Source organism: Astatotilapia calliptera, chromosome 20 (genome assembly GCF_964374335.1).
Source record: "Astatotilapia calliptera chromosome 20, fAstCal68.1, whole genome shotgun sequence".
In the NCBI taxonomy this organism is placed as follows: domain Eukaryota; kingdom Metazoa; phylum Chordata; class Actinopteri; order Cichliformes; family Cichlidae; genus Astatotilapia; species Astatotilapia calliptera.
In genome coordinates, this window is record NC_137441.1 from 30,716,443 (window position 1) to 30,732,675 (window position 16,233).

At 37.9% G+C, this 16,233-nt stretch overlaps 1 protein-coding gene across 3 annotated transcripts; it reads left to right on the forward strand.

Annotated features, from left to right (window-relative positions):
* Positions 1 to 6,439: 6,439 nt before the first annotated feature.
* LOC113010345 (uncharacterized) lies at positions 6,440 to 14,378 on the forward strand. Of its 3 annotated transcripts, none has more exons than XM_080295104.1 (10): positions 6,440 to 6,682; positions 8,620 to 8,719; positions 9,019 to 9,165; positions 9,398 to 9,579; positions 9,823 to 9,959; positions 10,081 to 10,174; positions 10,439 to 10,771; positions 10,960 to 11,134; positions 11,224 to 11,348; positions 11,547 to 14,378. In XM_080295104.1, the coding sequence occupies exons 2-10, from the start codon at positions 8,635 to 8,637 to the stop codon at positions 11,871 to 11,873; spliced, it is 1,605 nt and encodes a 534-aa protein (XP_080151230.1). In that variant the 5' UTR covers positions 6,440 to 6,682; positions 8,620 to 8,634; the 3' UTR covers positions 11,874 to 14,378. The 3 variants fall into 3 exon arrangements, with proteins under 3 accessions (XP_080151230.1, XP_080151231.1, XP_080151232.1); XM_080295105.1 differs by lacking the exon at positions 6,440 to 6,682 and adding an exon at positions 7,487 to 7,588; XM_080295106.1 differs by lacking the exon at positions 6,440 to 6,682 and having other exon boundaries at positions 8,340 to 8,719; positions 10,084 to 10,174.
* Positions 14,379 to 16,233: the final 1,855 nt, after the last annotated feature.

Here is a 16,233-nt window from a genome sequence, read left to right on the forward strand (position 1 = left end):
ACTGCCCTGACTCGCAGGAAAAAATGACCTTCAACTGAATATAACCTCAGCTGAATCTGAATAAAGTTTATTTTTTATTTATCACGAGACCCACAATTTCAAAAACTGTCGACCTTTTTATAGTAGAGTATTCAACTTCCAGCTACTCACTAAAATCGGATTGTCCGTTTATTAAATACGGTATAGATTATTTGACTGCCACACTAATCCCATCTCCTTGTTTTGGGCTTATTATTTCCCACTTTGGTATGTGGACTCTAGACGTGAAAGACGGGGTACTTTTGTGCTGCAGCTGTAGCTTTTGATGATCGGTCTAACACAGGGTTTAATCAAGTGTAGGAAATTGTGGAGTCTTTTCCCAGACTGTTAAAAGACATTCCAACAACCTCAACCAGTGAGGAGCCAAATCCCCATTGAACTGGAAAGAAGCTGCCAACGGTTTCCCCCTCCTTCAGAGCCTGGGAAAGCTGGGATATTTCTTGCACGCGTCAGAAGTGCGACAGTTATTCAAATTGGACTCGATTATTTAGAGCGTGGGCCCCATCTAACCTATTGTGTGTTCACATCTGCTGCCGCGCGGGAACATTTAAATGAGATATTCTCTACCAAGTTCAAACCAACCTCTTGTAACCCAACAACTGTAAAATTCAGTATTTCTGACACAATAAGATCCCAAAATAACCTAGACGTGAGAGTTTACTGTGGTCAATGACTGCCACAAATAGTACACTTGTTTTTTTGTTTTTTGTTTTTTATTAAAAAAGAGGGAGAATCCTCAATAAATACTGGAAATTGTAACTTTAGCTTGACCATTTTAACCTACTGACGATAAATGCGTTATCATCTTTATTAAAGCCACCATATATTCATTCAGTTTCCAGTCTCAGTTTATCGTGTGAGGAGGCACAGTTTTGAAAACCCGTTTCTAGGCTATATGCCAGAGTAATAGCTCCCTGTCCAGCCTGCTGGTCGGCGCGTGCCACAGAGGAATTGCTTTGGATTGGGTAAACTCGGGCGCGTGCAGGGAAGGTTCCTCCGGTGTGCAGCAGGGCATACTCAACCATAAACACAGGTGTGTCTTTATCATCATCGTGTCAAATCTAAAATTCCCAAACAAACAACGTAATTATGTAATATTAAAAAAAAACCCACGAAAGGACTGTGGTAAGATTACTGATCATAAAAAAGACACCAGACACCAAAAATAAACTTTATTTGCTGAAAGAAGACCAACACACAAAGCGAGGAAAATACTTTATTCTTTTCCATTCTCCCATCCCCAAATGCCTTCTTTCTTTCTTTCTTTCTTTCTTTCTTTCTTTCTTTCTTTCTTTCTTTCTTTTCGGTTTGACTGGCATATTCTTGAAATTGATACAATGCATAGATTGAATTACTATTGTAATGCGGAATAGAGCATACTCCAGATATTTAAATGAACAACAACCCTTTTGTATTTGTAGCTGCACGTTTTTTGTATAGGCCTAATAAAAAATTCAGTTTTCTGCAGCTTAAGTCGGTATGACAACATATATTTAGAAAATATGAACATTTGTGCTCTAAAGACATAAAGTATGTAATTCTTCTATAATGTTCCTATTTTTTAATCTAAATATGAGTGCACCTACAGTTTGAACATATATAAATGAGTTTTTACTTTTTAACATCTGCGGTTGAGCGCAGATTTTGTGTAAAATTATACCCTTTTCCTCTCAGACTAATAAACTCCAGGCTTGTAACACCCTAAAAGATAATCTGCATTTTTTATTATAGTAATAGTTATTGAATAATTTGCATTATTACAGTATGATACCTGAAACAATGCACTTTTAGAAATATTAAGCATACGGCATTATTGACAAGTCCTACCATCATATTGCTAAAGTTTCTTTCTTTAAACTTCCTTTACTGTTGTTCTCACAGCCTTTGAGACAAAACGTAGACGTCTTGTGCCCCCTTGAACTTACCCTGCAGCCGTGATGTCTGCTCCACAGCGACCCAGTCATCCGTGAGCTGCAGTGAGAATATCTGCGGTCAGAGTTTCTCACACTCAGGGTCATTAGTGCCGGACAGAAACAGGACAACTAATTTGACAAGACAGGCGTTTTAACGATGCAACACCTGCAGCAAAAAAATTCAAAAAGGCCTTGGCAGCACTCTGATGCTCTAGTGAGTCGAATAAAAAGACAAGCTTATTTTCAAAGTTAAGCTCAGCTATATTATTCTGCTGCAGATAAACATAATTGGACTAACTCAAAAGATGGACTCCCAGTGTTCCCTTTGTAAGCATTGTTAAAGATAATGTACAATACTGTAAAACCCCATGGTCACGTGTTATAGCAGTTTTAGTTATAGGTGTCATATCACTACAGCGCAAACAACATAGTCTACTTCAAATTGTGACACCAAATATCTCAAATATATACATCCATTAAAATAAAAGAACAGCAGGCAAATGTTATTATAAATAGCTAAACTCTCCTACAAAAAGCAACACTACTACACTGTATCTAACTTTTATCTATATATTTTGTAATCAGAAAGGGTATGATGCCGTTTAAATTAAAAGTGAAAAACATACCACGTGTGACACGCCGATCCTGTGCTCGTGGATCAAGTCCCGTGTAGTCAGTCTGATGGCTAAGGTTGTATTGAGCGCCCTTTTAGAACACGAGATTTGGAGGCTCAGTGACAGAGACGCTTCTGTCTGTGGGCGGGCACCCCTGCAGACCACGCCCACTCACTGGTTGAAGGACTGTGCAGGAACTTATAATAGTACAGAAAAATAATATAAAATAAAATGACATGAAATAAAAATAGAAAACAGCAACAAGATTAAATGTTTTAAAGCTCTCTGAAGTTGAACCCAGTTTGGTTTTAATGTTCTGCGCTGGACTACGAGCTAAAGTCTCATCAGTTTGACTATAAGGGCAGCATTTCAATTGTGTACTAATTTGCTTTTTCATTCTGAAAATAAAGAAACGCAGAAGAATCGTTTCTAGCGTTTTCGCCTTTTGTTGTTATTTTTTAAGCTATTTTTTCTGGTTTATTATTTTCTGCGGAAATTATAAATGGCAAATCAAATAAAGACTTTAAAGAACATAAAGAAACCCCTCGTAAAGACCACTTCTCTATTTTGGGAACTGCTGTAGTAAAAATGTTTTTTTTTTCTACGTTTTTTCTCGTGATTAACTGCCCACTTCTAGATTTCCCTTTGGGCAGCTCTTAATGGCCCCTGTGTCTGTGTAACTTCAAAAATAATGTATCGAAGCAGGAAGCCATCTGGTGCCTTTGTTCTCTTGGCTCGTGCTGTTCTCGTGCCCCTGATACGGCTGCACAATGGATTCCCTCAATCAGAAATCCAATATTCAAAAACCCCGCCACCACGCCGCATGTCCTGCCTGTCCAATGCCTGCCTCGAAGCTGCTGGCGTTTCTTATCCACACTATACTTCACTATTTACTAAAGAATTAAGAAAGACACAGTCTTTAAGTTACAGCTAGGTCTTCTATATACTATAGGACATACATATGACATGTCACTGACGCACAATCGCGTTTTTGTGTGCTGGTGCATTGAAGTGAGAGAAAGAAAAGTGTGTCAGAGCTGGAAACGTCAGCTATTGGCGGAGAAGCCAATGAGACGCTGTAAGTTTACCTATGTCAACTTTGAAGAGCAAAACAAATGTGCGTCACCAGATGTGTGCTTGGAGCTTGGCTTTTGGCTTTGTTAGGCTTCTTTGGATATTCAAATCCTGTCTGAGCCATCCATTTGGTTTGGGCAATGCGCAATTACACGAAAATATCTCCCCGCCTCTGAAACGAAAGACGCTAGGCTTGCTGTTTGGCACTGCAATAGATTTCATTTTAAAGAGGGCACAGCTAAATAATAATAATAAAATAAATTAATAAATAAGTCGTTACAGTTAATAAATCGACATTAACTACTGCCTCAATGCAATCATAGCTGCTCTTTCATTCAGTTGGTTTATTTATATTTCATCCTTTTGTCTTTTGTCAGGAGTGAAGCAACATAACATTATGGACTTATTCTTATGTGCAAACACAGTTTTAACCATGATTCCATTGTGTAAAAAAATAATACATTCTGTGCACTGATAACAGTGGCAACAGCAATAAAATAACGCTCATAGCATAATATTTGACTAGAAAATAGCTCAAATGATTTATTGTCATGTTTAATTGTAGATTTTGATATTCACAGTTAACATCTGAAATAAATAAAGAGCCAATATAACAATTTGATGGGGCTGATTTCTTATTATTTGATAGTGGTGTTTTAATTAGACAGGTTAGTTTAAGTTCAAATAAAAATATAAGAATATCCACCTTTTGTCTCCTATAGCACGTGACCTGGGGGGACGCTCAGGGGACAGATTCAGTGACGTCAAATGGTCGTCGTGCATGGTAAAAAAAAAAAAAAAAGTTTGGATTTTCCCCAATCCGCAGATGCCTTATGAAAACGGCGTTGGTTTAAGCGTGGGGAGCTTTTTGGCACATTGTAATACGTGTTTGTTTGCGTCCCCAGATGATAAAATGTGACATCAGTGCTTTGACGACATGTATAAAAATAACGCTGGTGCTATGTAAAAACATTAGCATACGCACATTACGCGCACTGTCCCCACATCTGATGCTAAAAAAGCGTCATTTCTTTTATTACACAAACAAAGCTGTTTACTATTTGTGGAGGGACACACAGACCGATTAACAAAGTGAAATGAGACTTTAGTATACTCTAATATAATCTAATAATGATCTTAGTATAATTTCCTTTTCTGTTTGTGTCTGCTTTGAAGATGAAATAGGGGCAAGGAAGTTCGGATGGTTTATGTATTTGATGATCTGAAACATGTGATATATGCAAAAATAATAAAATAAAAAAATTAAAGAAAATGCTTTTTCCACACACAAAGAGCAATGTGTTATGGATTGTCAGGTCTGGATTGATGAATGCACAGACAGAATCAGACACCAAACCATAGCTTTAACCTGTCAAATGTTTTTATTTTACACATTTCAGCAATGTGGACATTAGCAGTATCAGAAAAAGTACCAAAAAAAAGGATACCCTTGCAACATCTCAAAGTTGTTGAATCTCACGTCCTGGTCTGCTCTGTTCTTTGGAGATCAGTGACCATGTTGCTGTCTTGCTGTCTACCATGTTGTTGAACTAAAAAAAAAAGACACAAGATTCCTTCCAGGAATTGGTTTTGGTTTTGGGAGATGCCTCTTTTGATTTATACCCAGGATGCCATTTCTTAGAAATCGATGCAGCGTGTACTATACAGACACGTTAGGATGTCAGATATTTTCTAAATGTAATTATTTTGCAGTCTTTTCATCTACACCACTTGAGAGAGAGACCCAGGCACACTATGTCTAGGGGATTTTACACTCAACCAGCCATCAAGGGGAGACTGTTGGATTTCTCATTTTTGTAAAGTCTTGACTTTACTTTGTCAGCTTCTCAAAGATTACATACCGTATATTCTCCCAAGACCCCAGAATTCATTCTTCTCCTCTATGAAGGACATGAGTCTGAAACTTCTACATCAAATAGAATTTATGCAATATATCTTAGTCCTACTGTAGAGTCACTAGGACATCTTGGGCTTTGTATTGATGCCACATTTGTGGGGGTTGGGCAAACAGAGCCCTTTCTTTTCAAAATGACAGGCATTACTGTGTCCACATTTTATGGCCAAGGAAGCCCAAGTGATACAATATTAAGATTCTATCGGTAAAACTCAAATTGTTTGTAAATGGTAAATGGTAAATGGCCTGTATTTATATAGCGCTTTACTAGTCCCTAAGGACCCCAAAGTGCTTTACATATCCAGTCATCCACCCATTCACGCACACATTCACACACTGGTGATGGCAAGCTACATTGTAGCCACAGCCACCCTGGGGCGCACTGACAGAGGCGAGGCTGCCGGACACTGGCGCCACCGGGCCCTCTGACCACCACCAGTAGACAACGGGTGAAGTGTCTTGCCCAAGGACACAACGACCGAGACTGTCCAAGCCGGGGCTCGAACCGGCAACCTTCCGATTCAACTGTTTCTTGAATATCATATTTTTTTATCTTCGATTTGATAGGATTTCAAAAATTTGCAGTAAAGTGAGACTTTAAAATAAAGCTTTTATTCAGTGTTCCACGTATTAGACGAGAGGACTTATGAACTCCAATTCAATTCAATTCAATTCAATTCAATTCAATTCAATTCAATTCAATTCAATTCAATTCAATTTCATTTATATAGCACCAAATTAAAACAATGGTTGCTTCAAGGTGCTTTATATTGTGTGGTAAAGACCCTACAATGATACAGAGAAAAAGAAATACAGAGAAAACTCAACTATCAGATGAACCCCTATGAAAAAGCACTTGGTGACACTGGGAAGGAAAAACACACAGCAAAATCCGAAGTGTTGATGTGAGTTAAAATTACTGGTGTTAAAAATTTCGAGTTGAAAAGTGTTGGTTTGAGAGTTACAGTAACACTAACGGTGCTGAAAAAGCTCTGTAGCCGGAGTTATTTCAAAGAGTCAATACTATAACACTCATTTGGAGTTGATTTCCACATCCGGGTTTTTCGCGCTCATGGGCATGAGGAGTCCGCCAGAAGTTTGCTGTCAAGATCGAGGAGGTTGTTCAGGTAAGAACTATACAACAAGACCTATGTTATTTTATCATTATTAAATATTGTAACTAACTAGCCTATAACATTATTTATCAGAAGCATGCAATATTTTCCTAATGTGGAGTGTATTCATCTGCGGTAAGAGATGGGATTCGTTAGCTTAGGTAGCTAAACTATCCTCTATAACAAGTTAATATTGCAGCGAAAATAAATGCGTGCTTAATATAATTCTCAATTCTAGTTAGTTCTAATGTCATAAGAGAAATGCTTTCCAGTGTTCAATGCTTATTAAATGAAACGAGGGAGGAGTTAGCTATCCTCTGGATATGTTAAATGTAATGTTAAAATTTGAATTTGTGGTAGCCTAGCTGGCAGCTAAGACAAATGCGTTTAGCCCACTGCTTTTAAGGGAAGCGAACATTCGCCTCAGAAATATCCTATTTAAAAGTGAACTAAACAATCACATGGAGACGTTCAAGTCAAGTTTTGGAAAGCGTCAAGATAGGCTAATTACACGTGCTACCAGCGAGTTTAGCAGTAGCCTAGCCTACAAATCTTTGAAGTGGCAGGGGGTTATGGAATTCTGTTAGATGTTAGTGACCAAGCAAGGCGCGCTGCGTTTGTGCATGGGTTGCTTGCTAACGGTTAGGATATATCATACATGTTGTAGTAGGGCTGCTCAATTAATCGAATTTTAATCACGATTCCGATCTGGGCTTTCAACGATCATTAAAAATGACTGAGCCGATTATTAGCCCCTCCCTCGTGCTTTGCTCTCGCGCTGCTCCGTGTGGCAAATCGAGCGCACCTCTCTGCATTTCGAACACGTGTCACAACAATTAAGAGGACCCGAGGGAAGCTCGGAAAGCTAAGCAGAAGTTATTTGGAGAGGAGAGTGACTGCCGTTGGTTGAAAAGAGAGGTAAAAAAAACTTCAGTGGTGTGGAAACATTATGGGTTCGCGGAGTCAGACGTGGATCAAGTAGACATAGTGTGTAAACTTTGCTACAGTGTTGTAGCTGCACCACAGAGCAACACTGCAACGTTCACTAAACATAGATGTTTACATTTTTCATTTATTTTTTATATTGCAAACATTTGCACTGTTATCAGTATTTGCACACTATTTTATATTATTTTTTGACAATCTTTAAAGTCATTAATCAATACATTGTTATTGTTAAATAAATATCGTCAAATAATCGAGATCCCAATTTCAGTGAAAATAATCGTGATTATCATTTTTGCCATAATCGAGCAGCCCTATGTTGTAGTAGGCCTAATCTAAGGGAACATTTTCCCCTTTTCTACAGTTTTAGTGAAATAGGCTACCATCCAGTGTTTAAGACAAAGCGGTATAACGACTGAGGGTCGTTGACGTCGCCTCCACTGATAATCCTAGCATGTCGTGTCACAAAACAACCACCACAAAGTAGCAACTAGCCAGACGGCTGTGCATGTGTCAGAAACTCCCGATATAAATGTAAGACTTGCACTCATTAATTTACAGTATAAGGGATATTTGTTGTCATAAGTGAAAGCGTGATGAAGGCAGGTGTGCGTTCAACAGGAAATTTTATGTGGATTATCATCCTGACATGGTTTAAACAGAGATGCTTTTCCCCAAGTAGGCTACAGCGATTTACTTGCAACATAGCAGAACTAAGTATCTAGCCTGCGTGCAGACGAGAAGATCGCCGTTGTCGTCTTATAAACATGTGGATGGGTGGATAATTCATTGGATGCTATTTCTGTGTACCCAAGTTCAGCTATTTTAGTGCGCAGGGGGAAGCCAAATTATGTTCCTGAGGTTGAAGTGGTCTGTCACCCCTTCACAGATCATCACACAATGTATAGCCTAATATTTTCTTAAAGTTGTCCGGATTTGTTGCCACTTAAGCTATGGTTTAAATATATGGTAAAAAATATTCTGTGCCCCCTTCTCTCCACCAGGTGCTGTTGTAAGACATGTTGCTGAAAGTGAAATACCTCAATGTAAAGAAGTACATTAAATTGCACGCAGGATTCACTTATCTAGAATTCATCAGTGAAGGTAAGATAACCTGGCAGAACAAAATTTGTTGCACATGTATCAGTTCATCATGTTTGCATCTCATCTATTTAAAAAACGAATTAAATGTTAACACATTTTATTTTAATGTGTGACATTAAAAACAGTACAGAGCAGTAGGCCTAGGCCTATATTGTTGCTGCAGACTTGTCTAATTTAACCATTTTAAAGACAGGTAAAACAGCTGTTAATAAATATTAGCTAAATAAAAAAGTCAAAATTAGTTTTTAAAAAAGTTTTTCAGGCGTTTTAGGTGACATTATGCTTATCTTTTTGTAAAGCCAAAACCAAGTTTGGACTTCCGGATGCTGCTGACCTTGATATTTTCGATGAAACTGACACAGCTGTCGAAGAAGACATTTTTCTGGAGTTACTGGAGGCCCAACCAGACCTATGCCTGACAATACGTGAAAAGATTTCAGATGAAGGTAAATGTTATCATAACTTAAATTTTCAGAGTATAGCCCACTCAATGTAGAGCCAAGTTCTTTTGCTCTTGATGCAGATGACATTGACCTGTCTTCATGCAATATACATGACAGTGGACAGGGCTGGGTCATATTTGTATAGAATGTTGTCTGAACATGAACATTGAAATTGTGTTATTAATGGCATTGTGGAGTAGCCTAAAGAAAGTTAACCAAATCATCTCTCCCAAAGATTTTTGTCCTTTAGCTCATTCCACACCATCCTCCTCGGATACATTATCTTCCCTCACGGACACTATATCACTTTCATCAAGTGACAGTGACCTCAGGGAAAAGGGCATTCCTGCAGGCCGCAGTAGATCCAGCAAAGACAGTTCTGCACCAAATGTTTCTGTGTCAGAGGCTGCAAAAGAGGTAATTGAGAACAGAAAATGTCTTTTGTATTTTTGAGTTGACACCATTTATACTGTAGATTGTTATACAAATTGAAATTCAAAACATGGTGGTTCCCAACTTGCCCTGTATGAAAAAATGTTAGTAGAAGTTAGTGCTTCTTGCTAGATATGTCTTTCACAGGTTTGTTGACATTCCTCTAAACTTTCACCTTTACTGACAAACAAGTTTTTATTGTTATTATTTTCCCTTTTATATGAGCAGATGGTTAAAAATGCCTTGACTAGGAAACCTGGTGGAGAGGAAATTCTTGAAGAATACAATGCCGAAAATTCACTGAGCCACCGCACCCGGCGGCAGCTTGTTAACATATTGGCAAGTGATATGACTGAGAGACATGGGTAAGAGTAATAGTACCTAATAAAAAAGTAAAGATGGGCCATATGGAATATTCTTGTAATGTATACTGCAGTAAAGACACATACTTCTGATTTAACATTGTCAATTGTATTTCCTCTATAGCAGAATTCCCTCCCGTAAGCAAAAGGAGAAATATGCCCTTGGAATAATTACACTCTTTCCCTCATTGAAGGATCCATTTTCTCCAAACGGCTATGTAAGTCATGCAGTGATTGTAAAACAGCACATTATTTAGTTTTCATCATGGAATAATTACATCAGCTAAATGATTTAAAAGAAAAATCTTAATTCCTCTTTCGTAATAACTATTGTCATGAAACTGTATTGAAATTGTGGATGTTGTTTAACATGTATTGCACCTGTTACATGATAATAGTCCTTGGGTTTCTTTTTGCTGAATCTGCAAAGTCTGTAAGATCGCATTTGATGTTTATTTTTCATCTATGTTTAAATGTGACAGGAGCATTTCTACGACGGAGTGAAAGGCACTGGATATATAGCGTGGCGCCTCAAAACCATGTCCAGGTCTACAACCAAACGGCCAGTGAAGGAAGTCCCAGTGCATCAAGAACAAGGGCCTAAGCGCAGAAGATTAGCAACCACATTGCCTCAGCAACTTGATGGAGATGCCTGCAAGGAGGCCATCTCATTTCTTGTTCACTCTCCTGATGAAGCAAGTGTATTTCAGAAGATGAAAATGACGTTCCAACATCGCCAGGATCTGGTGCATGATCCACAAAGAACTGCAGATGTCTTCAAAACATTTCCACGCTTTTTGGATGTCAAAGGACTAGTAAGTCAAATCACTTGATATTTTCAACTGTTAATCCTTTTTTTTTTGTTTTGCTGATGTGGATGGCAACAGTAAAAGATGTGATCATTGGTCATCCCAGTCAGGCTATATCCCATATTGGTCAAAATCACATTGCAATGTAAACAATGTTGAGCACTGTCTTTATGTCCTGTGTGTATGATGAACAGGTCAATCAAGACTTCCTGCTGCTGTTTGGTGCTGAAACAGCCACCAAGTTGCTTGAGAAGTGGGACATGTCATTCAAGCCAAAGGTTATTAAAGAAGCCAAACAGCTGACTCAGTCAACTGACCTGTGTCGTTTGATAAAAGCTGCTGAGAAACCAACAGAGAGTGATGTAAATGGTAGGCGTCGCACCATGCTTGTTTGATTTTAATAATATTTATTTTTACCTGTCATTTTGAAATTGTTTTATAAATTCAACCATACACAGACTGGGACAGTGACATGGCCTCTCTGCTGCTACTCCTTCAACTTTTGCCACCCACAGCTGGACGAAAGAGGAGAACCAAAATAAGTCCAACTGATGCAGCACACAAAATGGTGCACTTTCACAAGGTAAATATGTTGTCTCACTTTTTAAAATCCTACAAAACACTTTTTCAGTTTTTGCACTTTTTAGTTTTCCTCTCCATGAAGTATGTGTCTTAGTATTTTGTAATAAGTTAGCAAGGCACATAATGTGAAACTGAATGAATGGTTCATACTCAGCAAGTATAAGCTAGGCCTATATGTCAATATCTCATTTGTTTTTAGTCATGCTGCAGCATTGATGAACACTTGCAAGCAAGAGATGGTAAACAACCATACATCCTCGCTGTTGGTCGAACCCAGAACAGCATTGACACCTTCTACATCGCAGTGGACAAACAGCTCATCCCCTGCCAAGCCACCAGCTCACTCAGTGCTTTTGATGAACTTTTCAAATCCCACTACGTGTTCAACTTATCTTACGACGAGTCACTGGTTCATCTCTACAGTTTTGTGCAGACCACCATATTCAACATTGATGCCACCTCAACAGATGAGTCACCACGTGTTCGTGAGTTGCGTGCCAAAATGTTGAATGAGAACCATGTTTAAATGTTTTATCTGTCAAACTCTGCATAGCACCAGTCAGGCTTTGATAAGTCATTTGCGACTAGGTCACAGTTTTTATCCAAGCACCAAATTTAAGTTGGCTTGTTCACAAGATGGTTGCAGCCGTCAGTTCACTACATATTCTGGTTTAAAAAAACATTTAAATAGTGTTCATGATGAAGATTGTTGTCAAAGTGGTGATGCAGAACCCTCAGAGTCATTTCAAGCTGATTTTGACAGATTACAAGATACAGACATAGCAGTTGCAGGAACAAGTGTTACTCAGAGCCTAGAGGTTGGGTGTTCTGAAAACAATGGGTCAGGTCAAAGAATTAAAAAAAATTCTGAAGCAATTTGCACTAAAATTATTGGTAAACTCAATGGTAGTGGTTTGGCAAATAGTTTTGTGTCATCACTTGTTTGTGATTTGGAAGATTTTGCAGATGGACTGCACTGTGAGTTTAAACATAAAGTACTGAACGTTGTGCCAACAGAAAATCCTGTTAGATCTCCAGTGGAAAAATGTCTTGAGACTTTTGACAATCCAGTTGAGAAGTTCGACACTGAAGCTAAAAGAAAGTCATATTTCCGTGAAAAATGGGGAATTGTGGATCCAGTGGAAAAGACTTTAGGAATACGCTATGATACAAGGTTAAATAAAAAATCAGGCACTTATGACCAGGTACCAGTAAAAGACACTTTTGTGTACATTCCAATTTTGGAAACAATCAAATTTATATGTCGCAATTCTTATATTTGCGAGCTGCTTGCTAAACCATGTGTATCAAAAGAAGACAGATATGAAGACTTTTGTGATGGGAGTTACTATAAGTCTCATCCATTGTTTTCAAAACCACAGACTTCTTTGCAAATTCAGCTTTATTATGATGACTTTGAGACTGCTAATCCACTTGGTTCCAAACGTGGTGTTCACAAAGTTGGTGCAATCTATTTTGTCCTCAGAAATCTGCCTCCAAAGTTAAATTCTGCATTGATGAACATTCATTTGGTTGCATTGTTTCATGCAGAAGATGTGAAAAAATACGGCTTTGATCCTATTTTACAGCCTCTGATTGATGACATAAAGTTTTTGGAGAGCCATGGCATTGATTTACCCTTCTCATCTGAAAAGGTCCATGGCACTATATGTCAGATAACTGGGGACAACTTGGGGATGCACTCAATTTTGGGTTTTGTTGAGTCTTTCAGTGGACGTTACTTTTGTCGTTTGTGTTTAATTGCAAAACAGGATGCACAGAGTGTGTATACTGAGGATGATCCAAAGATCATCTTACGAGGGAAAGAACTTTTTGAAATGCACTGCAGTGAGTTGCAATCTGATCCTCAAAAGCTACATGTGTTTGGCTTAAGAAAGAATTCTACACTGAACACTCTTCAATTCTTTCATGTTTGCCAGAACTTTTCCTTGGACATTATGCATGATATTCTCGAAGGGGTAGCACAATATGAGATAAAGTTACTGTTGGAATATCTGTCAGACAATTTTCTGCCGAAACCTGCTCTTTTGTCACGGATCTATGCTTTTGACTATGGCTACTTGGAGAGCAAAAATCGTCCAACAAGGGTGAACTTAGACAGTAGTGGTAATAGTATAGGTCTTAACTCCATTCAGACTCTTTGTCTGATAAGAAACATTCCTTTAATTTTTGGTGATATTGTGCCAGAAGGAAATCAGAACTGGACTATGCTATTGCTATTGTTGCAAATAATTAACATCATATTCTCTCCATCTGTTACACATGGCATGACTGTGCTTCTAAAACATTTAACAATGGAACATCATGACTTGTTCAAATTGTTGTATCCAGGTAGGAACATGATTCCCAAACACCACTTTATGTTGCACTACCCAACTTGCATCAGAAAAATTGGGCCATTATTGCATGTATGGAGCATGAGAGGTGAGGCTAAACATAGGGTGTTCAAAGACACCCTTAAGAACTTTAAGAACATCACAGTGTCACTTGCCAAAAAACATCAAACATCCATAGCATACAAGTGGGAGACATGTCCTTTAAGCCATGTTGAGTATGGGCCCTTGAAATCATTTGATGTTGATAGTGAGGAAAATAGTGAAATGATCTCCCTAGGCTTGCCTGCTGTTGCAGAAGAGGCTTTCTCTGCTAATTGGGTTAACATTAATGGGACTGAGTACAGAACAGGATTGGTCATTTGTTGTGGTTCTGAACATGAGATGCCGGTGTTTTGCAGAATAAAAACAATAGTTTTGGTCAATAGTCACACCTACTTCATAGTTCAGAAGCTTGTGGTTGAAAATTTCAGTGAACATTGCCATGCTTATAAAGTGTTTGAAACGGATGAAAAAGATGTTGTTAAAGCAGACTGTATTGAAATATACAAGCCCTTTGATTTGCAAAGTGCTTATGGTGATGATGATGGTCTGTACATTGTGCCATTATTTTTGTTGTGAACGTATGCTGTATGGTGCTTGGAATTTAATATTTATTAAAATTCTTATGTGACCAATTTTATGTTTTCTCCTTTTATCCTGTAAAGGGACTTAACAAGGACTTTCACTGAATGTAACACAGTAGTCATACAGTAATTGCACTTTAATGCATTTTTGTATTCAGACAATTAATACAGACTAGTATTTAAAAGCTCATATATGTCACTTTAAAGTGCCAAAATAACACTGTAAAAGTTACAGAATAACACTCTAAGTGAAAACAGTCAACACAATCCAGTGTGAAAATAAACACTTAAAAGTGTCATAAATAACACCATAGTTGTTGTGTAGTAACACCCTCAGTGAAAAGAGTTAACCCAAGCCAGTGTAAAAGTGAACACTTATCAGTGTCCTAAAACAACACTATAAATGTTAGGTAGTTACACTCTGAGTGAAGACACTTCACACCATACAGAGTGAAATTTTAACACTATGGGTGTTATATTTTTAACACTACAATGGAGTTAAAATAATAACACTTTGCAAAGTGTTACTTTAACTCTAAACCAGTGAGAATTATATAAACACTGGAAAAGTGTTAACTTTAACACTATAGGAGTTGAATTAACACTGGAGATTTTGCTGTGCACCTTTTTAACAAGAAGAAACCTCCAGGCTCAAGGAGGGGCGGTTTGATACAATTAAGAACATTTTCTCTCCTGATATTCCTCATGTACCAGTCTATACTAAATCTGTAATGACTTTTTAAATTATTTTGTTAATAAGGTCACTGCCGTCAGGTCAAATATTTCTCCATCATCCTCCCAGTATCACACTGACACTTTGCTTACCTCTGATACCTGGTCCTCTTTTACTCCCGTTACCTTACAGGACATCAGTGCTTTCTTGGTCATATGAAACTGACTTCAAGCCACCTTGATGTACTTTCTCCATCATTTTTCATTAGTGTGTTTGACTCTATTGGCCACTGTATTCTGGAAATTATTAATACTTCTCTTTATACTGGCTCAGTTCCCAGCTATTTTAAACAAGCTATTGTTGAATCAATATTAAAGAAAACAAATTTGGACCCATCTCTTCCAAGCAGTTACAGGCCAATATCAAAATTACCATTGGTGTCAAAGATATTGGAAAAAACAGTTGCAGAACAACTTAACAACTTTTTGGAAAAGAACAATGTTCTGGACATTTTCCGCTCTCCACTGAACCTGCTTTACTTAAAGAGTCTAGTGACATTCTGATGGCAGCAGACTTTGGAGAGTACTCCGTTCTGGTTATGTTGGATCTCACCTCTGCTTTTGATACTGTTGATCACAGCATCATGATAAATAGGCTGAAGGACTTGTTTGGGATTACTGGTGTTGTTTTAAAATGATTTATGTCTAATCTATCTGAGAGATCTTTTACTGTTTGTATGAATCATGTGTTGTCTGAAACATTAGTTCTGCCTTCTGGGGTACCTCAAAGATCTGTTTTAGGTCCGATTCTCTTTTTTTGCTGTATATACTCCCTCTAGGCCAAATTATCAGACATCACAATAATATTTCTTATCATCTCTATGCTGATGACATTCAGTTATACTGTTCTTTCAAAACTTCTGAGTTTTACAAATTGTCGTGTTTAAATAATTGTCTGTCAGAAATCAAACAATGGTTAAATGACAGTTTCCTCCAGTTAAATGCAGATAAAACAGAAACCTTGATTATTGCACCTGATCACATGCTCTCAGAAATTAAGCAGCATATCAGTTTTTTTAGACCCTTCATTTCAGCCGAGTCTCAGAAACTTAGGTGTTATATTTGACAGTTCAATGTCTCTTGAGAAACACTTTAAACAACTTGTCCGGAACTGTTTTTATCATCTAAGAAACATTTCTAAACTCAGACTACTGGTGTCAAAGGCAGAACTTGA